The sequence below is a fragment of the Grus americana genome, chromosome 3 (assembly GCF_028858705.1).
Source record: "Grus americana isolate bGruAme1 chromosome 3, bGruAme1.mat, whole genome shotgun sequence".
Lineage (NCBI taxonomy): Eukaryota > Metazoa > Chordata > Aves > Gruiformes > Gruidae > Grus > Grus americana.
Genome location: NC_072854.1, coordinates 105482266 through 105509645, shown reverse-complemented (window position 1 = coordinate 105509645; position 27380 = coordinate 105482266). Strand labels below are relative to the sequence as shown.

The 27380-nt window shown below is 43.2% G+C and overlaps 1 protein-coding gene across 2 annotated transcripts; it reads right to left on the bottom strand.

Annotated features, from left to right (window-relative positions):
• Positions 1-240: 240 nt before the first annotated feature.
• On the bottom strand, positions 241-26799 carry MIA3 (MIA SH3 domain ER export factor 3). Of its 2 annotated transcripts, XM_054821933.1 has the most exons (29): positions 26275-26799; positions 25388-25521; positions 19792-19878; positions 15896-18839; positions 15002-15280; positions 13308-13417; positions 11890-12021; positions 10642-10663; positions 8871-8959; positions 8639-8716; positions 8430-8540; positions 7521-7592; positions 7225-7329; positions 6332-6454; positions 6095-6218; positions 5181-5236; positions 5009-5099; positions 4746-4884; positions 3904-4005; positions 3746-3806; positions 3587-3622; positions 3428-3495; positions 3047-3144; positions 2799-2930; positions 2525-2593; positions 2322-2398; positions 2105-2176; positions 1309-1465; positions 241-963 (listed from the first exon to the last, which is right to left on the bottom strand). In XM_054821933.1, the coding sequence occupies exons 1-29, from the start codon at positions 26423-26425 to the stop codon at positions 635-637; spliced, it is 6048 nt and encodes a 2015-aa protein (XP_054677908.1). In that variant the 5' UTR covers positions 26426-26799; the 3' UTR covers positions 241-634. The 2 variants fall into 2 exon arrangements, with proteins under 2 accessions (XP_054677908.1, XP_054677909.1); XM_054821934.1 differs by lacking the exon at positions 2105-2176 and having other exon boundaries at positions 26275-26558.
• Between the last annotated feature and the right edge of the window lie 581 nt (positions 26800-27380).

Here is a 27380-nt window from a genome sequence, read left to right as displayed (position 1 = left end):
GGTTAAATTACTGAACTAATGTTGTTTCTAAACAAAAAAATGGCACTGAAACAAAGCTTTCAGGGTTTAGCAAAAGGAATTTTGCTTTTTTTATTATCACTTTCCTTTGAATACAGTGTCATTTGTGCTTCTGATCTCTGACCAGACATCTTTTTTAAAAAAAAAAAAAGAAAACCAAAAACCACCTCACAGCCCTCACATAAACCCCTGGCCTAGATTAACTGCAGCTTAATGATATGATGGAGAAGGCAGGTAGGATAGCATTTTACTTAAAAATTATTTCCACAGGAAATGATTTGATTTACATTTTTCACTAAATTAGTTCATTCACCAACTGGTTACAGAGGCTACATTTAATTAAAACTAGCCACACAGGTACTTCCTTTCTATTGCACGTTTAGAGTAGGTTCAAGTCCATCACAAAAAGGTTCTTGCAGCCCAAGAGGATGGATGAGTTTAAGGTGATCATAAATGCACATGTCTGTAGCAATTGGATAAAAATTAATCCTGCAAAAGCTGAAATATACTGAAATGAGACAAATGGCTTCAAAATAGAGAACCATTTCTTAAAATCCTGACTGCAGGAAGTGCACTAGTCCATTCTGTTGAGCTGCTGACCAGATGCTGCAGTCGGTCAGGGTTTCTGCGCTGGGGGCTGTGTGTAGTCCTTTGGGGCTGCCGGTGGTGGTGGGGGGCCAGGGAGGTGATCTCTGGGTCCTGATGGAGGCAAGTCTCTGTTGGGAGAAGGTGTATAGTCTCTTGAACCAGGCGGGGGTAGCCGCGGGCCAGGAGGGTAATCTCTTGGGCCAGGAGGACCTAGGGGTCGAAAAGGAGGGTGCCCACGTCCATAGCCTCGCGGATCTGGAGGCAGCGGCACTGGGCCAGGAGGCAGATCTCTCATTCCTAAGGGTGGGCCAGGTAAGAAATCTCTTGCAGCTGGAGGTGGTAAGGGAGCACCACGGACTGGAAGGAAAGGAAAACACAGGGTTAAGTGACATCTTGCTTTAACCTAAACTGTGAAGTTCCTGACTCCCTCATTTTTTGGAGCAGCACTGTCACACGCAGGCTTCCCTGGCCATGAACTGTAGTGACTTTTGGCTGCTGGTTTCCACTTTAAACAAGGAAAAAGGAAAAACACCTTGGCATTGAGGAGTCTTGAAGACTCCCACCTGTCCAAGCTTACTGAGCAAGACAGCGAGACCACACGAGGCATGGGGAAGCTGTGTGCTAACAGACAGCAGATCTCAGTTCTGCCGTGGGCTCCTAAGAAGCACAGTGGGAAAACAGCACCAGGAAACACAACCGTACCTAGGGGCACAGGCAGAGGTCGAGGCCCGAAGTGCCCGCGGAGAGGTGGTGGTGGCGGTCCATAGCGAACAGGCGGTGGAGGCGGAGGTCCCATCACTGGGGAGGTCATGACAGGTGTCCCAGGGAAAGAAGGTGGGCCTTTGGGACTGGCATTAGCCTGCACGAGATTAGGTTAATACTTCAGTGTGTTATTCACAGAAGTACTGACACTGCTCAACACCACAACCACTTGCCCAAAGGCCACAACGTGAAAGAGAGGGGGAAGGAGAAAAAAAAAAAAAAAGAGAGGAAAACACACACACCTCAGAAATACGTTAACCAAGTAAAGAACAGGGAAAGTTACTGCACCGTCACTGTCCCATCACCCAGAACACTGCTTGCACTACCCAGGAGCGAGTGCTTAGTGTACCTTCTGAGTGACAAGTTTTCTTTAGCTAAAGCTCTTTAGAGAAAAGTTCAATCCCTTCTGAGGTGCCCCCCGTGGACATCTGGCCTGGCACCTTGAATTACATATGGAATTGTGCTTAAATACCACAGGTAAGGCAGCTTCTTAGGATTACTGTAGTAGTCACTCCAAAGCGTTTGCCTGCAGTCCTTAACAAGAAACATCTCATTTCCTCAACTCCATAAAAACCAGACAGCAACTGTTCATCATTAGAGAAACCTTTTGAGACAGAGGTATAAGCCCTTGGTTAGTTTTGCAGAGCATTTTGTTATTTAGCAGTTCAGCACACCAAGCCTGTTATTCCTCTCCATCAAAGCAGAGTAACACCATATCCAGCCTCTCAATACTCACTGTAGCTGGTTCAATAGATGAAGGTGAATCAGTAGTTACACAGGGGGCTTCAGACTCTTTGGGAGAGGGTTGCTTTTTTGGGGTTTTTTTGGACAGCAAATAAGGATAGTGACAGGATACAGACAAGACAGAACATGATACAGTTAAAGCAGCAGCAGGAAGTACAGTGAATCATGTACTAGAAACACTTCCTGAAGGTTGGGGGGGTTCGGCTTACCACTCCATCCATTGCTGTGGAAGGGGAGGAGGTTCTTGGCCCACTACTGATCAGGGATGCTACAGCGGGCCCGAGATCTGTAAAGAGCGGCACAAATGCATGTCTTACCATACTTGGGGTAAGGAACATGGGGTTTAAATTACATTTCTGAAGTGAAAGAATAACTGAATAAATTGCAGTTGTTTGCAGGCCACATTGCTTACCAGGAACAGACATCCTTCCAGGTAACTCTGGTGGCCTTCGTGGAGCAGGGGGGCCATCTACCACTGTACCTTAAGAACAAGAACCCCAGAAATCTTCATCAACACATGCCTGAGCTACTTTTTAAAAATTTTTTTAAAACCCCCACTCATCTGGGTATTAATAAAGCAAGTATCAATGCTTAACACTATCCCTAAGAACCAAGATCAGACCTTCGCATTCTTGGGTTTGTAGTGTAAGAGATAGTTATCACAGAAGGGAAGCTACACTGCTTACCAAATTCACCTCTGGAGCCTTCCCTTCGAGGAGCAGAAAGGGGCCGAGCAGGAACTTCTATCATCTGTGTGGGTGATGGATTTCCTCCACTCACAGGTGATGGGCCAAAAGAGCCATCTCTGCTTAGGGGCCCTATGCCAAAGAAGAAAAAACACTCAATTTACTTTTCTACAATTTAGTATAGCCTTATTTTTTTTAGGATACACTGACTCAAAGACCAAAGGTTTGGGAGAAACAGCAGCATTTACCTCGTCGCGGTGGGACTTGGCGATCAGGTCTGCCTGGAGTTGGCTTTACAATTAATGGTCTTTGAAGCATGACGATTTTTTGGTTTACTTCTATTAACCTAATTTTAAAAAATAAAGGGTTTTTTATTCAAATAATACATGTGAGTTATATTTGTTATAATGTAACAAGGCAAACTGCATTGTAAAATGTTACAGCTTTCACTGAGACATGTAATTTTAACCGAACCAGTTTAATAGTAGTTTAAACTAGTAACTCAAACATGCACTGCACAGTCTGAGCAAGCAGGCTAAGTGAGCACCTTGCACTGTTTGAGCCCCTTCTCTCCCAAACAGCACTGAGCATGTTCAAAGAGGGATAAAAATGGTCTGTACTGTACTTACTTTTGTCTCAGGTTGGCCGCTTCTCTTTTTTCTTCAGCCAGAGCTCTCTCAGCAGAGCGGGCAATAAGCTGTTAAGGAAAATTTTGCCAACTGCATTAACTGCACCAACCTGAAGTCAAATACAAACTGTTTGCAGCAGCAAAGGAAGAACATTCTTACCCAGTTATCGTGTGCCTTCTTCTCATGAGCAGCAATCTGAGAAGAAAAGAAGCGTTTTACTTTATTTTGTCCAACTATTAGTATTTCCAGTAACTCACTACAGAGGATTGGAATGATGCAGTAAAAGGTGACAGAATAACTAGGAAGCAAGAAGTTTACCTGGTTTTTGTAAGATCTCTCTGTTTTTTGCAATTCTTCTTCCATATCTTGGATCCTTTGCCTGTACAAAGGGGAAAAGGGGAAGGAGAGAGGTTTAAATGAATTTTCTTCAATAACTGAAATAAAGGAACATAACAGTCTTCAGAAACTGAAGTTACTTGTAAACTTTCACTTCCTCGATGGCCAGCACAGCTTTTTCATCTGCAGCAGACAATTTCTGCTCCTTCTCCTGACGCTCATACTCTTCCTGCGTTAGTTTTCTGCATAGGGGAAAAACAAACAAACAAACCACACCCTTAGAACTTTCAATTGCTTCTCCAGCACAATTTCAGCTTTCCTAAAAAATGTAGATGAAAACATCCCTGAATCCTATCTCAAATTTTTCCCACAAAATTGAGATGGTATTACAGACGTTTCAGTAAGTAAATCAATGAATAAATAAATGAGGAATGAACACAGATGCAGAACTAGTTCTTCATTGCTAGCAATTCATTCATCTCACCTACCACCATGAACTCAGCCTTAATTTAGCCCTTTGAGAATGCAAACTGCTCACAAGGCTAAAATACTAAGTTTCTACATTATAAAAGTTAGACTTGTTGAACTGAGATCCAAGTAGCTGAAACAAGTCTTAATTAATGGTCGCTATCTTCTCCTTGACATTTCTGGTCAATGTGACATCACAACCACAGAATTTGCAAACCAAGCCACCCATTTTCTCTCTCCAAAGGTGGTGGTGGGGGGGTATTTGGGAGGGATTTTCTTGGTTTTTTTAATGGTAGAGGGCCATATTGTGCACGCAAAGGGACAATCTTTTTACAATCTCTGGAATGGTAGAAAAAGTAAAAAAGGGGTACTAGCTTCAACCATACTGAAACAGTAGTCATCACCTTTCACTCCAAATGCAACTTGAAGTTATTTGATGCCACTGAGCAAAGAGCATTCGTATAGTGCACATGACAGAATATGGTACGTTGTGGGAGAGTAAGGAAAGACTTACTTCTGGAGTGCCATCTCCTTCTGCTGGTAAAGTTCACCAAGAATCTCCACTTTCTGCTGCAGGGTTTTACATTCATTTTCCAGCTGAGCCTTGGTTGACTGGAGCGAACAGGAATCGTGTTCTAATTTTTTTATTTGCTCTGTTGGAGAAGCAGGGGTAGGTGAGGAACTTGAAATGAGAACCATTATGCCACTTAAAGCGCTCTGTTTCTTTTTAAACCATAAACATCATTTCATCCTAAGCAATTATTTTGCTAAGCCTACCTTCCAACTCATGTCTTGCTGTTACTTCATCATTCAGTTTGGATTGCAGAAGATTTCTGTCCTCCTCAACTATGGATAACATAGTTTTTACCTGAAGAGAGGAGCATAAAGTTTATGATCTTAGGCATAGCAGTAATGTGGCTGCATTTATTAGATATCTTGTGCAGCATACCCTGGAGACATCCATCATCTGCTTAATCTGAGCCTTCATCTTCTCACTCTCATTATCTAGAAGAGAAAAATATATTTGTTTTCCCTGTTTCTTAACCCCAATTCCCTGGATTCTACAGCTGTTAAAAATAACACTCCCTACATTTTAATCTGGGATAGATCTCCTTGCATGGTTGAAAAAAAAAGGGGGGAGGTGGGGAACAAAACACAGTATCAATTCCATGACCAGCACAACAGAACTATTAGATTTATTCCAAACAGCATTCAGAAGATTACTTCTTGTCACTTATAGCCACCACAATAATGTCAATGTGAATGCAGTATCTGTTAACAGACATACTATCTGAAAATCAAAAAATGGGAATTTCCAGTCCACATACGGACTGTACAGTTGGAAAAAAGGAAAATTAAAAAAGACTTCAAACACAGAGATGTAGCAAATACATGTGCAACATTAGGAATGACAAGATTCCTGAACAGTTTTGAAAGTGTCTATTTCAGTCTTTCATATTTAAAAGATGTCATTATGTAAATTAGTTCTCTAACCAGAGTTAAGCACAATACTCATTAAAAAAGATCATATTATAAATAAGCATAGCATAACAACAAAGCTGAGATTCTCAGCTTTTGGAACGTTCTTAATTGCTAACCTTTATACACAATTTTTAAAACTGTGTCATTACACTTACGATACACCTTAACAGTAATCTAAAAGCAATTACAGGCCTTTTTAATGGTCTGTCCCTTCAGTTAGGAGATATTTTGTGTTGTCTGAGGATTAAAGCTGGCAGTCTCTTAACCCACAGGCAGCTACATGGGTGAATTCTCCTTGTTCTGCCTATGCCCCGACACAAACATATCAGCACATCTGCTTTAGCCACTGGGCGTATCAGCCAGCAGGTAGGATTACTGCACCTGGCAGCTCTCCGTTGGCCAGGTCGTCTCCTGTGCTCCACTCACACCCTTCACCATCCTTTTTGGCCTCAGACGCTGAATCCATGTCAAGCTGCTTCAGCTGCATAATGCAGTTAGTTAAAACCTAGTAATGAAATCAAAGGGTCACTGAAGGAGAATTGCTCTGTGTTTTGTAAAGTATTCCAAAGTATTTTATGATGTGTAATATTAAAAGCAGGCTTGTCATAAAGAACCTACTTCAATTTCATTTTCCTTGTAGGCAAGTGCTTCTTCTATGTCCTTCTGAGACTTCTGATACAGTATGATCTGCTCACTGAGCTCAGTGTGCCTCTCACTCCAACCTTCAGCTTCTTTTAGCAGCTGTATGAAGCACCAAGGCAAGATGATTACTTGTTTTATTTTTAGTACGGGTATATGTAATTAAAGTCTATTTTACTACCACCTCTGGTAATAACTGATCACCACAGATCACAGATAAAGGGTAAACTTCACAGTTATCACACTCATCACTAGTCCATAGGTGGAACTGGATGCTGGGAATCTTTCTGCAATTTATATCATTTGGTGATTTTAGAAATTTGACATTTTCCTCAGCTAATATCCCAACATCAGAACCAAAATGCTCACACACTTCAAAATGAGGAATTAATAGCAGTCCAGAGGTAAATCAAATGACATTCCTTAAACGGCCATCTACTTCATATATGGAGAAAGAAAACAGACAAATATTTACAATTATCTGTAAAAGAACGGTCACGACATTTTGGGGCTAAAGATGCTCCCCACTTAGCTCAGCTTCAGAATTGCCTTTTGGCAATTCTTTACCATGAGTTCCTTCAGTCCTGATCCCGATCATGCAGTGACCACCACATCAGCACAGACTTTCTGTGAAGTTGCTGACAAAAACTGAATCACTGGAACTGGCAAAGCCTTCACACTGAAGACACGTGGCTGACCTGCACAAAAAGCCTGTGCAGACAGGCGCAGGGGGTTTAAATTTTATCTTGATAATATGAAATGTGGAATTCTGACATGTTAAGAAAATGGAGACACACTGAAGTTATACTCAAGAAAACTAGGATATTTTGTTCAAAAGAGAAACAAAGTTGCCTGGCCTGGGCACAACTTACTTGCTCCTTGCTCTTTTTCAGCCTAGCATTCTCTTCCTGCACATGATGAAGCTCAGATTTCACCTTTTCTTCACTTAGCTTAGCTTCATTAAGGGCTATCTGCACCTACACATAAAGGAACAAAAAGACAAAGTCAAACTGTAATGGAGCAAGAGCTATGTCTTATCTGGTAATGGAAAAGAAAAAGGTAAATATGCACAAACAACCTGGAATCTGCCAAGCTAGCATTTTCTATTACATCCTAGATATGAATTTTCCTGGTACAAAAACTTTTGACTGTGTACATAATGCTTTACCTCTGAAAGCTCTACAGAATGCACACTGACAGCCTCCTGAAGTTTCTCCAAGGACTTCTGGGTTTCAGAGATCTATAGAAGAAAAATATGAGCAGTGACTTTGTATTAGCCTGGTATATGCCTTAGCCTGAGTCATTATTTCACCTGTGTAATTTGGAAGCATAAAAGGGAAGTCAAAACACCAACTAATTTCCAATTAAATCTGCCATTAGACTAGCAGCAACACAGTGCTGCCTCATCAGCAAGGCAAGGAATAGAAACACACAGTACACTAGAATCAACTTCCCCCTGTGACCCTATCTGTTTGTGGCTAGGAAAGTTCTCTATACACCTGCACAGGCTAAAACAAAAGTAACAAGTGCTGATGTCATTAGCAACAACCTTTGATCAAAACAAGACCAAAGAACTCATTGGAGCTTATCATTACTACAGAAAAATCAGGCTTTAAATGGAAGAAAAAAAGAAAAGAAAAGAAAAAAGAAAACCAATATACCTCTGGACAACAAGAATGAGGGGCAGCTTAGAGATCTTCACACTTACTATAGAACTAGATGCTTCCTCTAAGTACAAGAAAAAGTCTCTTATCAACCTGAAACCTTCAGCCCACATTGTTAAGGAACCTCTGGCTCCAACTAGGAAGTATTAAACTAGCCCATGACTTGAATACATTCATTTGTGTGCAAAAGCACATAACTACACAAGTCCATCAAAATGTTACCAAAAAACGCCTACAATCAACAGATTCTCCCCCTTGAGCTTGGGATGAACCTGAAATTTCAGTTCAGTTCTCTTTTTGAGGTGGTTCATCTTGTTTGCACTACCTCTATCTGTTTACCCATCAGGTTGTGACCAGCTTTGAGGGCACATTAAGTTAAGGACAATATAAGACATCAGTGTGATTGCTCCTACCTTGTTCTGTTTCTTCTCATTCTTTTTTCTCTCCGTTTCAAGCATCACGTGCAGATTTTTTACTTTGTCATCTAGCTGACGATTTGCTTCTTCCAGTCCTTTGACAGTGTCCTAAAACAAACAAACAAAAAAAAAAGAAGACCATCTAAAGCGAGTTATTTTATTGATGGTTTTTGCTTTTAGTACAGAGACAGTTAACTGTTTCTTACCTTAAGCTCTGCAGTTTCATCAGAGAGAATGTCTTTTTGTTCTTGGGCCGCTTTCACAGATTCCTTTGCTTCCTTTATCTAAGCACAGAAACAACCAAGCAGAACTGAGGAAATTGTCAACATAATATTCAGTAAGAGTAGAAAATAAAAATATATTAGCTGTTGCATTGACTGCGTCATTAAACCATTAACAGAAAATTAGGAAGCAAAGGACAAGAACCTAGAACAATACCTTTTGATCATATTCTGACATCTTTTCTAAGATTTCTGTTTTTTCTTGCAGAAGGTTTTTAATCTTTTCAGCAAGTTGCTTTTCAGTCACTAGGAAGAAAAAGAAAGCTTACAGTAACTATACTTCATATCCTGGGAAAAAGTAATCAGACCTATCATTACTACCACTTCAGGGAACATTTTCAAGTAAGGACTAAAGTACAAATCAGGATAGTGTCAAATTCCCTGGCCATCAGCCCTTTCTGCAGGAGTCTAAGCATCTCCAGCTTTCATTTAAAGTTGATTGATGACAAGAAAATAAATCATTGAACACCAACACAAAGCACACAGCTCTTGCATCCACTTCATATAAGCTGGTCACAGAACACACAGCGGAGCAGAATAGGGTTCTGGCTACACACAGATGAGGTACGTTCAAAGGAAGAATTGGTAGCGAGGATGTCCGAGCAGCCTCAGACCACTACCGTGACACTCGGGGAGTTGCAACACCTTCCCTAACAACCACGTCTTTCTGCTACATTGAAACTGAACATTTGGTCAGCAAAGATAATAGGATGAAAGCCCTGAAAGGCCTACTGGGAACAGAGAAGAGACTGTCAGCTAGCAGACAGCATCAGTAAGCCTCAAGGCACTGCACCGCCTTCTAACAGACCTCAAAAAGGCTGTGACCAAGCAACAGTTCTTTAGGCACACATTTGTTTCTAACCTAACTAAACAAGTCTCCAACCAACCCTTAGGATTCAATGAAAGTTATTAACATACTTATTTTATTGCAAATTAATTTAAAGAACATCCACTTGTCGTTCTTTTTCAAGTCCTAAACCACCCCCGTATTTGAACACCCCAAGCCCTGTTTGCCTCACGGCAAATCCTGCAGCACAAACAGGAAGCACTCGTTGTTCCAACTGCATCCCACGGGGTGCAATGGCAGCTGCTACTCCTCCTTCCCTCCCACATGAGGGCTTCTGGGCCAGAGGATCCCCTGCCCTTCCTGCTCTGGGAATAGGAGAGCCAACAAGCGACTGCTGAGGTACAACATAGGTCTCAGCAGTTTAAGGGGGGCAGAAATCCCTGCATTAGCTTGGTCTCTCAATGTTACTACTGTCGTGAAGAGCGGATAATAGGTTTTATCTTTGGGCCTCCAAACATAACATCTTTCAAAGCATTTTTGTCACTGTTAATATTCCTCTATTTCAGATAAAGATTTTGACAACAACATGACCTTTAACATGCTTGAAGAATATCTATTTGTTCTTAGCTTCAGTAGTTTCTATACAATATCATACAGGAGAATATTTCTTTGGGGGGGAGAGGAAGAAGATATTTGGGTCTACATTTAGAAGGTCTCTTTGCAACTGCAGAGCAGTCAGTTTCAGGCTCCCCTCAATCCAAAAAGGCAAGAGAAACTAGCTACTGCTTTTTCTGAGAAGCAACAAGCCAAAGCAGATCCACTGCAAGTCAGAAAACCAAAACAGACTCTGGTTTATGACGGTAGCGGGGCAACGGATCACATTTATGTTGAGCAAGGTGGAGCTTTTCCTGGCCCTTTAATTTGCAGGTGCAAGCTGCAATGTTTCACCTAATCAAAGCATTATCAAAAGCAAAATGAAAATTCTCAGATTCAAGTAAGTATCATCTACCAGCTTAGCTTACACCATAACCTTGGACTTAGCATTCTACTTGAAAGGAAGTGAATACTTGGTTCTCTGAAACAATCTTCAAAACTTGTACGTGTCCAAGCATCAAGTACATGGAAAAGCTGAGAAACTTACCTTGATATATTCTACTCTTTACCTACAGAAGAAAATAAATAAATAAGTCATAAAAAGTGATTAGCCATAAAAAGTGATAAATGAAAAATTTTATTAATTTTCCCTACAGAAAAATGTCACCACTTATACGTGGAGTAAAGAAGCATATGGAAAAACACATCTACCACGCTATCAATGCCAACAAGAGCATTGAATAACACTACAAACAAGCTTAAGCTGTTTTCTAATAAAAGCTTCTAGGTTAATGCCCTGTCCCAGAGCTTTAATAAACGTCTGTTTACTCAGTAGTCACTAAAAGGATAGCAGTAACTGCCCACATCCAATTTGCAACATGGAAAATGAAGCCATTTTGCATCAAACAACAGTTATGAATTTGCAAACGCAAAAAAAACCCCACTTGCATCCCAGTTCTGATCTTTGTAAAGCAACATATGTTCACATGGCAGTTGCTCATTTTGAAATTAACACCGTTAAGAAGAATTTCAGAAGCTTTCTTCTTGTACTGTTATATTAACACTATTTTGCATTTGAAACTGACTTTGTATATTCAATATCAAAACTAAGCAAGGAAAAAACTACCAACATTGTTACAGATAATATTTAGGTTTAATTTATTTTTGTCAAGCAACCATAGAGCATTCCACAGACTTCCAGAGCATATCATCACTGAACCGGACAGCTGTAAAATAAACTGTCCTGTTTGTTTTTCATCTATCAATTCCCAAGGAGATGCACTGGTATACTTGAGAGCTGTGGATGGTATTTTTCTTGCACAAAAAATTATCCATGTAAGAAAGAGGAAGACAAATGCAGAGTGGGGAAGGGAGTCTCCAGTGAGAAATAAGATCAAGTGTTTAGGTTTCTAAATGCAGCACCTACAAGCAACTGGACAATATGACAGAGGAAGGATTAACTGCTTGTTTTGGAGCTAGTCAGCAACGGGCTCAAGCACACGGAAGGATTCTCATTTCAAAGATATGCTGACTCTTTCCTCAGCCTTCTTGATTTACATCATACTCCCTTATTTTGCTTTCAAAACTGCCCCTTACTAAAAAATCTTCAAAGGAAACACTTGTTAGCATGAAGAAAATGACAACTTACTTTAGTTCACATTAATGCTCTAAAAAGCAAAAACGCAAGAGACTACATATTGCTTTGACCCCAGTAACGCTGAAACAATTTAACTATACAAAAAAACCACGCAGTAAGTGAAATATCTGCAGGCTTGCAAGCACGAAGCATACTCACTGAAAGGCAGGTTCTCCAGAAAATTATAGCAAGCGTGGCAATTCCCACTAAGGCAGTGATAATAACAGGCTCCCATGGAAGTCCATGGAAATCAGGCCCAGGACGAATTTCCTCAGGCAGGGTAGCAACCAACTGAAAACCAACAACATTGACAGCTATGACTATGTTTTTATTAAATACTCGGGCAAGATAAGTAGTCTGCCAAATATTTTTACTCCTCTCAAAAACAGAGAACCATCTAGAGCTTTCCTGCAGTTTTTCTGTAAACTCAAAACTGAAAATTAAGAAAACCACAAAGCAAGCTTGATAGTTGCGTTTCAACTCAAAACTGAGTAGTCTGAGTAGTATCTGGAAGACACCTGACAGTAGCAGTCTGCTGGCAAAGAACAGCTACACCAAGAGAAGCTGATACATTTTGCATTACACAGCACTAGTAGTTATTTGATCCATTTCCAAGTAAAGCTATAAGGATAGCAAAATACAGAAAAAAACAGCTTTACATGTGGACGTTCGTAACACTCCTGCAAAAAACGGCTCAGATCTTTTCCCAGCTGTCACCCCGGTCACAGGGTCGTATGTCACATGTCTCGTCATGCGCCTCTCTGAAGGCCAGAGAGCACCAACTGCCTCAAAAGGTGCGAATACCTGGTACAGTTTACAGGGCTGATACAGACATGGCACTCGGAAAAGAAACTGTACGAGCCACACCGAAACCGCTGCCTTCTCCCTGGCCGCAACTGACAGAGGCGTGAGATTAAAATGAGGGCGCACGGTTCCCACCGAGGAGCCCAAGCCGGGGAGGAGCGGGTGTCCCCGCAGGCACCCTCTGCCCCCAAGGCGAGGGGCCGGGCAGCGATCCCTGCCCGTGTTGACGCCAGCAGACGCCTCCGCTCCCGCGGGATCGCCCCACATCGCGGGGCGGGGGCGAGGAACAACAGCCCCTTCGCGAAGGGAGCGCGGCAGGTGTACGGCAGGGGTCACCCCCCTCAGGGACGCGGAAGCAACACCCGCCTCGGCCCGTCTCCCTCGGGGGCTCTGCGGGGGTGTCACTTGGGGCGCCGAGTCCCCCGGTTTGGGCCGGCGGAGCCTCCCTGCCGCTTGTCACCGCCGGCCGTTAACGGCTCCCAACGGCCTGCGACGCGGGGGGATCGGCCCCGCCCGGCGAACGCGACAACCCCCTGCATGCCTCCGTCCCCCCCTCCCCTCCCGCACCTGAAGCAGCCGCCGTGCCGGGGGCTCCACGAGGCGCGCGGCGCGGCCCGCGGGGTCCATGGCGGCGCGAGCCAACTTCTAGGCACACGTCAGCCCGGAGTGACCCCCCCCGCTCGGTCCTCCGCCCCCCCCTTCCCACCGCCCCGCGCGCGCGTCATCGGCATGCGCCGCCGCCCGCATGCGCAGTCGCCATCTCCGCCACTCACCCGCCGCAGGAGCTCGCGGGCCGCGGGCGCCGCTTCGTCCAGGACTCCCCGTGAAGCGGCGCCTGCCTCCGCCCCGCCGTCTGCCGGCCGCCCGGCGTCCTCGTCGGGGTCTGGAGGGAGAGGGAGAGAGCTGTTACCTCACGGAGCGGCCGCGCCCGCCTCAGCTGTCGCCAGCAGGGCCTGCTGACAGGGGAGTGGTGCAACGGGGATCCCGTTTCATCCCCCCCCCCCCCCCCGGTGTCTGCGGCCTCTTAGGCGAGATTTCAAATTACGGTCCCCTGTTCTCCAGAGCACTGAATAAAGAGGCAAAAGCCCTTAGAAATGATAGCGATATTCCACAGGCAGCTTTGGAAAAGGTACCGCAGAGAGGGACACGGATACCAAGTCACTTTGCCAGGTCTGTCTCAGACAACAACTCCTTCAACAGCGAGTCAACAACAATAAAGAAACAAAGAACACACTCTTTGATTCCGAATCAATAACCCTACATCTAAGTTTACAGCACTGTTAGTATAAGCTTTAAACCATCTTTACTTCTACCCTGATCTGAAGCCTGCCTCTTCCTCTCACTGCTACTGTTGCCATGAATTCAGGTTAGCAGATGAAAATAGCCACCTGCCCAGCCAGTTGTTACATTGTGGAACAGCTCCTGTGACCAGCGGGTTCCACAAGCATCTGCCCTACTTCTTCCCAGCACCTTTAGCAGTCTTCATAGGAATTCCTGACCAACAGCATTTAACCACCATTAACCTGAAGTTACCATGAAGGAATGGAAGATGGCCTAAAATACAATTGAACATCCAACTGCTTAACCACATAAGTAATCCAGCAGCCACTTAAAATTCATTAGGTATCTTTACATTCAATCTAGAATTTCCCTCCATGCTTAGAAGCTGCTCAAAAGTGCTTGGCTGTGGGGATGGTACAGTCCCTCAGTAGCATACAAAAGCTAAGCAAGATGTGCCTGAATTTTGTCTAAATGCTCAGTGAAGACGAATTTATTAAGTGTAATCAGAGGTGAATACAGAACAGCAAAGCTGAGCTTAGCACAGAAAATGGAGTCAAAGATCGTTTCATGCCAAAACAGAGCTGGGAAGATGACAGTAACGGGATCCCTCCTTGGCATAATGATGAGTCAGCACAGGTCAGCACACAGGACAGAAGGCCTCAGTGGAGCAGAGTCTCCTACTGCAACAAACACTTTTGCCAGAAATTATTGAACTGCCTGAAGGAACCTACACTCCACCTTTCCTGGAAAGTACTATAGCCCAGAGTCACAGGTTAAAAAGAGCGAGCGCATGATTCTATAGCCTGACGGTTAGACTGTCAGTCCTCCTGCAAGGACGACAAAACCTGGGCTGATGGTACGTTTCCAGTGATTTCTGCTTTTTATCCACTACCATCCTGAGACATAGTTCACCAACTCGAGCAAAGAGCTCTGACTGACACTTACAGGAGAACTTCTCTTACTTCTGAAGTGCAAAAAGGCAGCAGAAAAACCTCTCTGCTGAGACGAGTGGTAGTGAGACAATGCTGCCACTAGAGGGACTGTCATGGATTAGTGAAAGCCACTAGGATTACAGCAACATACAATTAAAATATTAGGTAAATACCAAGGTTTTCCACTAAAACCCATTCAACCATGCTCCTCTTTAAAAGGAAAAGAACAAGATAAACCAATTCCAAAAGGTTACCTGCAGCAATATCTTCCATGGCACTCTGTCCCGAAACAGCTGACCCAAAGGAAGTATCTTCCAGCAGCGATCCTCTTTCACTATCATACCCTTCTTCAGCTTCTCTGTTATCTGAGAAGTTGGCCTCTTCATGCTCAGGTGGAACATTAACAGCGCTCTCCTCCTCAATAGGCTGTTCTGGCCTCTTATCTTCAAGCTGCTGAAATTTCTGATTGCTATCATCAATGGCATTTGGGTTTCGGATGGAAACTCCATCATATTCGGCCTCTTCTGCACCATCTATGACAGACAAGGAAACATAAATTAAGCACTGAACTAATGTGTATTTCTTACCAGCAGCTGCCCCCAGTGAAATACTGAATTTGACAAAGGTATCTTGACACTTTTCAAACACTTTTATGAATGCGGGCAAAAATATGATGATAGGGACACCTGAGATTTTAGATGCATGGATTTAGCGCCTGAACTTTGCATTAATCACTGTATCTCTCATAATTAGGTGCGAGCTAGTTCAGAAAAGAAACTGATCTAAATCCTCCAGAAAAATTCAGCACATTAGTACATGTGAATCCCTATTTCATGAGGGGGGAAGGTATAGACATGACCTGAATGACTCCTCCTAGCCATATTCATGCACGGATCCCACTTATCTTACACAGAACCTGGCCCATAAGAACAGACATGCTGAGCTCAACATTTTCTCTCAGGATTTGTCCCTGGGACACCCGTTGCAATGCCAAAAAAATGCATTAAACCAAAGCAAAATCCAAGGGGATTCCACAAAGCCTCTTCTTAAAGGCCCTATTCTTAAAGTTTTTCTAGGGTTTTCTAGTGTTGTCTGGGATAGGGTTTTATTTCCTTTTCATCTATTTATTAACTGGTTTTATATCCTACCTTGAATATGCAGCTGATCATCTTCCTGTTTTCGAAGAGATGCAAGTGGGACACTCTCACTAGCAGATGAGTATTTACTCCTTAAAGAATATATTAATTCTTGAATATCATCCATCAGCGCGCTCTCCTCATCATACAAATCCATCTCTTTCACCACCTCCTCTTTATTTTCTGCAACTCTGGAATCCAGAACTTTTCCTACAACATCCATAATGCTCGATTCTGAAAACTCAAGTATCTGGTCCAAAGCTTTTTCTATATCTTCAGTATTATGGCTTGCTTTCCGAGCAAGCTCCATCTCTACGTTCATGTCGTGAAACATGGCTTCTATCCTAACCACGTGTCGATGCCCAAGGTACTTTTGTAGACGTATTACACGCTTTTCATCAAGAAAATCTCTCATTATTGTGAGCCGCTTCACAGACTCACTGAAGTCTGTTACAGTGTCATTTGCGGCTGCCGAGCTGTCAGCAGGACTGGGGAAATGTGCAGATTGCTGGTGGTCATTTCTTGTATGCTCTAAATTTTGCACCTCTTTTGAGTCTTCCTGTAAAACACCCTCTGGGAGATGATCTTTCCTCTGGTTAAAGTCATTGTTGTCTTCTGCATCAGGAGAGTGGAAATTATCTTCTTCCACAGCTAACGGTTCCTCAGCTTCGAAAGACTCATCATCATCTTCCATGACATGTACCGTCTCATCCAGTTTAGCATCTTCACTCACTGGTACGTCAACCTCTTTGTTCCCAGTCCCGCTTGCATCTTGTGTGCTGATAGGTTTTTCAGTCTCCTTAGAAAAGGAATTTGTTTCCTGTCCCGTTTCGTAAGTAGGATTTGCAGTTCCCGAAACAGCTTTGCTTAGTACTTCTAATTCAGGGTTTGTACTTTTAACGTTTAGAGTTTCACCCTGTACGTTTGCAGCCCTTGCTTGCGACAGCTTTGCACTTGCAGCATTCTCATCTTCCAGTAGTTCTTCCTCTGGTTGTTTCAGGTCAGGGTCGTCTTCAACATCTGGCTCTTCAGATGGCAATTCTGATCTCAGTGTTCTTTCTTTAGCTAAATTTGTGCCAAGATTTTTGTCTGAATCTGCATCCTTAGTACGAGCAGTTCCTTGCTGAGTAAGACTCTCTGTATTAGTATTCTGTGGAGTGCTTTTTGATTTTTCTTCAGGGGAACTTTTCTCAATGCTTTCTTCAAATACTGTCCTCTTGCCAAGGTTTCTTGAAAGCTCTTCTTTCACATCTGCCTCTGAATACTCAGTCTCATTTTCCCATGAGCTAGGTTGCTCCACAGCTCCTCTATGGCTGTGGTCTCCCTCCCCTGCAGGGGTTTCTTTCATGTTTCCCCTTTTTATTTCAGGTTCTTTGTTAAGAGAGGTGGTTTTCTGATTTTCATGATCAGTCTCCCCTGTTTGTTTCAAATCTTCTTCATGTCTTAGAAGTTCTTTCTCCACAGTGGGCATTCCATGCTCCAGTTTCTCTTTCAAGAGGTCAGTATCTCCTAAGTCACTTTGAGATGCATTTTTTACCCCTTCCACTGGTTTGGCTGGAACATTAACAGAAGGCTTGTTCTCCGCTCTTTCTTTCTCCTTTGTTTTCTCCCATAACATTTTGTGCTTTAAATCGCTTTCCAAGTCCTCATCCAAGGTGTCATGCTCGAACGTATTCTCATCTTTCTCTACTTGAGCAAATGACACTCTTTCTGGACTTTTGTTGATATCACCAACAGGTGGTTTTAAAGCATCTTGCTTGCTTTTAACAAATGATTTGGACTGCAGATCATCTCCTGGACTAGGCAAAACATGGGGATCAGGCACAGCTGTACTCTTCAGCTCTTCAGTATGTGACCCAGTTCCATCAACTGTGTGCTGCTCTTCAAACTGTTCAGTTTTGTTTGTTTTTTCTTTTGAATCCAGATCACCTGTACCTACGGGTTCCTTTCTAAGGAGTTCTTTGGAGAGATCCTCAGGCTGAGTTGTTGCTGGTGCTTCTCTTTTGCTAATTAGCATCACCTCATCCTGTTTCTCTTTTGTTTGTTTAGATTCAGACCTGTCCACACTTAAACTGTCACCCGACTTCTTGCTTTTACTGAAAGCATCCTTAAAAATTAATGCATCTGAATAGGATTCTTCCTCATTGTCTCTTTGGTTATTTAGCTCTGTAGCACCCTTTGCATCTTCATCAGGTTCATGATTTTGTGACTCAATGTCATCGTTTTCATCATCATCTAAACGCGCTGGGGATTTATTTTCTTCCTCTGCCATAAAAGACAGCAAAGGGATATCTTCAGACTGATCTCCAAAGTCTGGCTCCTCCTCTGCATCATAAGCATTAATGCTCAAATCTTCATTAAAATCATCTTCCAGCGATGTAACAAGACGAGTCACTTCATCATCTGATACAACAGCATCAGCAGTTGAGCCAAATTTTGTTTTCAAGTTCACAGAGAGCTCTCTGTTTAAAAGCGTATAGGCATTGACTTCTTCATTCTCTTTGTCAAGTTGACTGGTTTCACCCTGAGGAATACTAGTGTTTTTGGTATTTTCACTTTCTAGCCCTTTTAGTTTCCCATGTAGCATTCCTTTCAAGTGCTCATGTGCAATTTGATCTCCCTGAGAGTTTTCTTCGTGACTATTGACACTGGAGTGTCCCCCAGTATTTTCAGTTCCTTCTGTAAGAGAACTGTCTACTTCCTTTGTCATGGCGAGGGCTTCCTTGTCATCTTCTGTGCTTAGCTCATCTGTCTCCAAATCATCAAGTGGCTTTCCTGTATCAACCTGTTCAATCTCTTCATCCCTTTCAACTCCTTCGGCTGGTTTTGTCCCTGGATCACTTGATGCAGTTTCCCCTTCATTTGCTATCGTCTCTTGCAATGACTTCAAAAGCTCATCCACATTATAATTATCAAAATCATCCCTTCCGCCATCAAAGCAAACAAAGTCTGTTTCCTGAAACAAAAAAATAGTACATAGTCACAAATATTATTTTCTTTATTACAGCAATGAGACCAGATCCATTTGGTTGGTTAGAGAGAGATACAGCAGCAAAGTAAATTATATTAATCGTGCAGAATTACTCCCTTGAGTCCTTAACCGGAACTCTCTGAAATCAGTGGAAGTTTTGCCCAAGGACTCTTAAAAACCTAAATAAAAAGCTTATGGCTTAGCCCCATCTAAGACCTCCTAGTGAGGAACAAACTGGAAGTCAGCAACAGAGTTGACAGTATTATACTTTACTCATCCATATATCCTGAATTAAGAACAAGTGTATTGCTGAATACCAGTGAGGAGGAGAAAAACATCGCTAAGCTTGTTTGTCACATCTCTTTTAGCTGGTCTCTCCTCAAATGTGGAAGCCCTCAAAGAAGGAGCTGCCTGTCACACAATTTCTGAAAAATAAACAGCAGCGCAAGCCACCAAACACAATTTCGTAAGGGTGCGAAGCTGCGTCCACAAACAGGCCTTACTCACACAACTCTGGAGTTACTAGCTATTAGTGCATGAAAGTCATTTATGTGTGTAAGGCTTGAAGGATCAACTCTAGAATCAAAGGGCTAAGTGTATCAGGTTTTGTTTGCTTCTGATAGCACTTTAAACTTCGAAAGTGTGAGAAAAGAAACAAACCTCAATTCATACCAAACAGCCTACATGCGAGCCAGCTAGCAGCATTTCTAGAGCTGAATCCAAACAGATTTTGTTAGAAAAAACCCAGAATATTGAAGAAAAGAAAGATCAATGCCCGCATTTTGGGCTGATGCTTACACACCCATCCACATACATATCTGCCTGCTAACTAAAGGTAATTAAGAATCACTGAAATTCTTATTACCTCCTCAGAGATTTCATTGAATGCCAAGGTAAGAAACAGTAAAAAGCCCAATTTAAAAATAACAAGACTTACATCTGTTGGTAATTCTAGCTCCTCATTGGAATAATTATGATTTATTTCAAGTAAATCCTTTGGAAAATACCCAAAATCGCTTCCAACCTGCCAGAAAAACACACACAAACAAAAAGCAGTAAAGAAGCTTTCAAAATCATGCGACTATATTAAAATCCTAATTAAAGACACTAGTAACAAACACGTCAAACAAGTATTTCTAAATGAAGTTCAACATAGTGAATAAAAGAAAAAGGTTAGCGATACCTTATTTATGCAAGAGTTTTCACTGAGGTTTTATACTGACATTTCACAACACCCCTGTGAAGTTGGTGAGTTTTACTGTTCGTGTTTTAAAGCCTGACGTATAAAAAATTATTAGGAGAGTTGGGAGCGAAGCCCAGGCATTCTGGCTCACGTGCTTTAACTGCTATCATGGGCTCTCACTGGCACCACACGTGCCTCCAATATTTTCTCAAGTAGTAAGCAGAAGAGGATCTTTGACTAATAAGATTTACATCCATGCACAATATTATAGCCTGAAATATGCTCACTTCGTAGCTTAAGAAAAAAATTAATTCTTAAAGTAGACTTTAGGAAAATGCAAAATTGTACCTGAGGTGATAATCTATTTTAAAACCCCCTTTGCAAATGCATTGTTGCTTGTCAGTGATTAATACAAGCAAAAAATCAGCTGCAGATGGCTATTTTCAAGCAAGTCAACACGCTAAGCCAAGGCAAACAGTGGAGGACAAGAATCTCTCTTATCACTCACTGGATAAGATCTACACAGTAATGCTCTCACTTGAGAGTTCTGACAAATGCTGTCAAGAAGCCAATATTAATAGCATGTTATCACTGCGTAGATTAGATAAACAGGTAATTAGAGCCTGATGGACACACCTAGAAAGGTATAGAGTTCCTAGACAACCAAAATATCCGGGAGAAGAAAAAAGTGTTGGTCATTTCATCAATGTTTTGTTATAGGAGGAAGATGACAATTGCCAATTTTCTTGAAAAGTTTATCTGGGAAGAGCACGCAGCTAAAGATCAAATTAAAAAGGAAGCTAGTTATGTCAAAATAATTAGGGATATATATATTATACATTGAAACAAGGTCACCTGACCTGAAGTTTTCTGGATTTACAATGGCATAAAAAAAGGAAAATTGTATCCAGTGAATAATATGTACTATCAGAGTTGCTTGGGGTTTTTTTGTTGTTATGCAAGCAACGTAAGCACTGATACATTATAGGGTTTCCTTTTTTTAACTATTTCTCATTCAAATCTTACCTTTCATAGTTGAGATCTCTGAAGTTATTATGGGTTTAAGCTGAAGGAGGGTTGATTTAGATTAGACATTAGGAAGAAATTCTTTACTGTGAGCGTGATGAGGTACTGGAACAGGTTGCCCAAAGAGGTTGTGGATGCCCCATCCCTGGAAGTGTTTAAGGCCAGGTTGGATGGGGCTTTGGGCAACCTGGTCTAGTGGAGGGTGTCCCTGCCCATGGTGGGGGGTTGGAACTAGATGATCTTTAAGATCCCTTCCAACCCAAACCATTCTATGATTCTAAGTTAGTTATACATATATAAACAAATAAATCAATTTATTTACTTTCCCACCTTTTGTAAACACATAGAAATACTCTTTTATGGAAAAGAGACAATGTATGCAGGTTTATTATTGGTAATGGGAAATTGAACTAGACAAATCAAAAGCTTGTCCTTGTGCAGTATACTACAGTTGTATTCTAAATTGGCCTGTTTCTATGAACTTCTATTCTAGGTTTAAATAATCTTTCTGAAAACAAAAGCCAAAGCTTCAGTGTAGCCTCCTTACAGACCAACCTCTGTGACTACCATTACAATTAGGCATCACAATTTGAAACTCATTTAGTGTAATCCAAGCTGCTGACCATACAAGTCCTCTGCAGTGACCCAGTTTGCCACTTATGTGGTTTACGAGCCATACGGGTTCTGCATGCCCAAAATTTCATTTGCTCCTCTCCCTACAAGTCCTCTCTTGTAAGGGGGAAAAAATGCCCCATTGTGCAAATAAAGGAAACATTCTTCAATCTCTGCAGACACCATAGAGGAAAGGCATTATGAATGCCAAGCAAGTAAGGGAGAAAAAAGCACATCCTTCATTTCCACTGACTTCCTATCTAAAATGCCGTGGGTGGACGAAACACATAACTGTGCGTATAGCATCTGTGCTCACGTGTGGCAGCCAGCTGCAGCAGATCCACTGACTGCCACCAACCGAGAAACCAGCTTCTCTCACCACCTACCTCAGTGACAGAAAACAGCTGGGAAACAAAATGTTCAAATGTTTTGAATCTTAAAGGCCACATCCCTAAAGCACAGGCATCACAGGTACCTAAAACTGCAGAACATCAGTCAAAGAAGGGCGCTGGTTTAGCCTGCCCATTCTGAATGCTAGTGTCGTTAAGAAAACACAGAAACAGGAACCAGTTTCCTGATCCTCTGGGTCCTCCAGACATACTCTGCCTTCCTGTTTTACATTAAATTTACCCCTTCTGTCTGCCTTTCTACTACTCTATGTAGAAGATTTGAAAACAAATGAAAGAAACCCAAATCCCAACCACCCAAAAACCCCATGATCTGCAGCCAAGTTCACTTCTTGTAATATGAGGCCAGAAATAGTTTTCTCAACCTTGAATCAAAGGAATAAAGTTCAGCCCTTTGCTGCAAGATACAATAACAATCTTCCACAGCAAGAATTTCACATGTCTTTGCTGAAATGTTTTGTGAAAAAGCAGCAGCTTTTACTTAAATTATCTGAAGTAGTTTTGGAGTTCTGGATCCTGCTAAAGATGAGGGCAAAATGCTGGAGAAATGCATAGGAGGAAAGTCTCCTTGATGATGTAAACTATGCGAGGTGGATGCTGAAGAGATTAGTTTCAGAGCAGGACAGGGTGCATTGGACAATGAGAGTACCAGATGCACTCCACCTTTCAGCTTTAGGAAAAAATCAAGTATTTTCCTGGAACTGAGGTATTTGTGAAATTCGTAACATAAAATCACTGTTAAATAATGGTCATAGAATATTGTCCAAGCATTTGGCTTTGCTTTATTAATGAGGTTTAGACAGCTCTGCTAAAAACTCCATGCCATATAATGTATGGAATACATATTATAGCTGTGTTCCAGAATTTTTTCACATGCAAAACACTCACTGAGCTCAATGGGAGTTCTGCAAGCAATAAAGTAAACAAGACTGGGATCATAAACTAAAGGATCTATTTTGTTAAAATATAGCATGTTTGCTGGCACAGGGGAAAAAAAAAAAAAAAAAAAAAGAAAAAATCAGCAATGGCTTGAAAAGGGCAGAGTAAATTAGAAAAGCAAAGGCAAATAAAGCCCGGACCCAGCTGCTATAGATTTTTCAGCCTTGGTGAAAGGCTCCTTTCTTATCAGATCATCTCCCTGCAGGTCAAAAATACTATTGTATTCCTCATGGCTCCTCAAAATCAATTTCAGGATTAGAGCCTGTATTTACATGTTTGAAGCAAATAGTTGAAGCTTCTCATACACACATCCCCCTAACCTCTGTGCCCACCTAAATATCAGAATACCAGTTATCCCTTGATTTCATCATTTCCATTATACCCTAATAAATACTTTCCCCCAAAAGTTTTGGAAATGGAAATAGGCAGTAGGGTAGATGCATGAGATCAAATGACACACATGAGCAAAGTCACGCCATGAGATCCCAAAAAGGCTGCGGCAGAAGGTAACATGCCTTCCATTGGAACTTGTTTAATCGCAAACCTCACTAGGTAGCCTGTTTTTATCAGCAAGCGACAGCCTCCCCCTAGCTCCAAAACTGCACACAGCAAGCACGGCTGATCTGCATAAGTTGAGCTGCCCAGCAGAATCTGGCATGGGAAGTCATGTTACGTGAGAGAGACCCCAGCGCTATCTGCTAGTCAGGGACAGGGTCAGACACACCAGCGCCCTGCTCAACACGCAAGGGTAGGCACCTCTGACCCTGTCGCAGCATTGGCAAACTGGTTGTTGCAGTATTACGATTAATGCAGAAACACTCAATCAAATTAGGGGGGAAAAAATAAGTAAGAACTATAGCCACCAAATGAAAGGAGTTAGCCTACTATCACTGTCCTAAAAGGAACATAGAAAATAGCGTAACACAATTAGAAAATGACAACAAATAAAATGGAGCTTTGAAATTTTTACATCTGCCCACTTCAGCTTTTACTTGTTAAACTCAAAGCAAACATCCTTTTAACTTGGAGACACACCTAACTGTATCATGAGCTTCCTATCAGTGAATTGTTAAACTGAATATTAACTCAGCAATTACCTTAAACCTGCTGTCTGATCTTGCAGCCTGCATTACACCTTGTTAGAAGATGCAAAACTGGCCCCATGTTGCTACTCCGCCTCTGAAGAACTGGCAGCCCTGGAAACCTGTGCTGGCTAATTAACCAGATTATTTATGGTACAGTACATGTCAGAAGGGAATTACCAGCATGATACAATTATAAACTCTTCTTTAACCACGTGCTGCAGTTTTCTGCTCTCTTCTGTATCATTCTAATTGGATTCAGCTCCTGCTGAGAGCTTGGCTGTCCACACCCAGCCTGAACAGGTTAGAGAAAGTGATACATCCTGCTTTTCACTAAACCACTAGTCCCACAGTCAACACTCAGGTGTGGCTTCAAGCAGCCTAGACCACGGTCGCAGGCAATTGTCTACCCCTTGTAGAAGACCAGAGTGAAAAAGGAGGTTGAAATAAACGATTCGGACACAAAAAAGTATGTAGGGGACAACAGGAATTAGGTTTAAGCAACTTCCAGAGTGGCAGCATTTTCAAGGGAAATCCACAAAAATTGCTCCTCCTCCAGGGTCTCTCAGTGCTGCTTCTGTCAGGCAAATAAGGTGTTTATCACGAAAGCCCAGAGGAGTTAAATACCTGCAAGTATGGGGACTCTCCCTTTCCATTAACCCCGTCTTGATTGCCAAAAGAAGACAACGACTCAGACAAGGCCACTACTCTGCAAACTGCTACAGTGTGTTACTAAAGCTGAAAGAGAGACGGACCTTTTAAAAATTGAGTTTACCTTAATTCTTTTTTGGTTTACTACTATTTTTTCCCCTGCAACTCTGCATGCACCTTAGATAAAAAGAGGAAGATGGCAGCCGAATATTAAGAAGAGAAACACGATTAAAACACATACACAGAACAATTTTTGGCAGGATTACACAGAGTGCAGGATGAGACCACGTCAGGGGTGAACACAAGCACAGGCTTAAGCCTCCCTAGATGGGAAGGGAGGCTCGTGGGCCACCACTTGGAGCATTGCAATGGGAGGTTTCAACACAAAGGCGGTTTTCTAACAGTTTTTAGCACGCATTAGCTTTGCCCATTTTTCACAGCACTTAATGCCTTGTGTTCGATCAAACCGCATCCCATTTCACACTGGTCTCAAGACAAAATGGCATTCATTAAGTTATTTAGCTATATTCAAAACCCTAAGTGTTCTCCTATGAGGCAAAACGAAGAAAAAAAAAATATTACCGACAAAAAGCACCAAGAAAAGCAAACAGAAAAATGCTTTACAGTACTTACACTTCCAGCCCAGAGCTCAGTTGATTTTCCTATTAGTTTGTAATATACATACACCGCTTCTCCCTTCTTAAAATTTACAAAGCGACAGTCTGGACCTTTGAAATCCTGCATTGCCTTCCCTCGGCACATTAACACTGTCCGAAGAAAACAAAAAGCAGAGTATTAATTTAAAAATAATAATAAAACACTTTCATGAAAGGGGTCTTTGCTAACTGGCTGAGAAAAGACTTGCCCGCACGCACCAGTCTCCTATTTTCCAGACTGGGTCAAGACATAAGAATTTAACTGAAAGTATAAGTAAAATAAGAGGTTATAGATAAAAAAAATATGTAAGCTCGCTGATCAAGACAAACTTGAGGATTACATTTCAGAAGTGCGCTATAAAGCTAATTATTAGTATTAAATTAGATGGGCTGAAAGATGACATCTGTGTCCTAGCGAATCCGCCCCGAAATTTTTCAACGCATCAACACCGCCCAGAGAGCGGGTTTATCAGAAGAGAAGGGGGGCTTGCAGGGGAAAAAAAACAAACAAAACAAACCAAAAAACCACCCAAGCGAACAAGCCCAGGAGCTGTGGCGATCGGAAAACTTGATGAAAAGGCGAGGAACGACGCGGGTCGGCGCCGCGTTGCCATTCTCCCGATTCTCCCCAGTTTCCGTGCCAGGTCCTTGGGGACTTTGGGAAATGCCCCCGTCAGGCATGCGAGGTTTGCATCTTTTCCCGTAACAAACTCCCGGGGGCGCGGGGCGGCCTCTCGGTCGTGCCGGGCAATGGGTACCGGCAGGGACCGCCCGCTCCCCGCCGGGCACCCCCAGGCCGGGGTCCCCCACCACCCCCAACCTCCCCCTCCCGGGGCCCGACGCGCCCCCACCGCCCCCACTCACTGCTGCACTCGGGGTCGGCGCAGCGTTTGCGCTCGGCGAAGCGGCGGCCCAGGTCGGGCCCGGCGGCGGCGCAGGGGAAGGAGGGCGGCGGGGGCAGGATCAGCAGCAAGACGAGGAGCAGCCGGGGGTCCGGCGGTGGGGCTGCGGCCATGTTGGCGGGCGCCGGCGGCGGGGAGGGAGCAGACACGTCAGCAGCGCCGGCGGGAGGGCGATGTGGCGGGGGAGGGACAGGCCCGGCCCGGCCCGGCTCGGCCCCGCCGCCACGGAGGGAGGAGGGCTGCGCCCGGACCCTCCCTCATCCCGATCCCGATCCCCATCCCGATCCCGATCCCGATCCCGATCCCGATCCCGATCCCGCCCCCGCGGAGACGGGACCCCCCGACCGCCTGCTCCGGGCAAGAGTCCGGCTCTTTTTCAGGCTCCCTACTCGCAGAGGGGCCCTCCCCATCCTAGAGGAGTGAGAGGGAAGGTCCTGCCTCTCATTCGTGCTTATTAATGGCGGTTTTCTCTAGCAGAGGATCGCTGAAGAATGACCCAGGCAGAAAAGGTGTAATTCCCCCCGTGAACCCCCCCCCAGCCCCAAAGGGCAGGGGTGCAACAGATCCAAACATCCACCTCGCTGCTCTCCCTCCTGCCCCACCACCAAGTTCACATCTCCTGAGAGAAGCACTCGTCACCGAGCAAACATGTCATACCCCCCCGCGACCTCCCGAGAGTTTGAGGTTAAACTTGCGGTGACACGGGTGGATGAACTCACTCTCCCGTAGCCGCGCTGAGGAAAGCGCAGGCAAATGAGGGGTTGCACAGCGAACTGCTGAAAACGCAGAATCCCCAACAGGACCGGTTTTGCCCTTCTGTAGCGTCAGCTTCCACTTGCTGCTACATTTTAACTATGAATGCTTGCAAACCAAAAGATGGGCTACTTACACCTGTATCTGTGCTTTTTTATCAGCTCTTCTTTACATCCATCACGTTTATATTGCTTTAGAGATCTAAACCGGTAGAATAACAGCAGAAGTCACAATGATCACTGTGCTGGTTTAGGCTGGAATACAGTTAATTTTCTTCACAGTTGCTAGTAGGGGGCTGCGTTTTGGATTGGTGCT

Excerpts from the sequence above, each read along its gene's own strand:
- MIA3 (XM_054821933.1), bottom strand. The coding sequence starts at position 26,425 with ATGGCCGCAGCCCCACCGCCGGACCCCCGGCTGCTCCTCGTCTTGCTG. Across the intron at positions 13,418-15,001 it reads CATGGAAGATATTGCTGCAG|ACCCCGACGAGGACGCCGGG; the intron begins GTAACCTTTTGG and ends CTCTCCCTCCAG. Across the intron at positions 4,885-5,008 it reads AGCAAGACATGAGTTGGAAG|AGCAAATAAAAAAATTAGAA; the intron begins GTAGGCTTAGCA and ends CTTCTCCAACAG.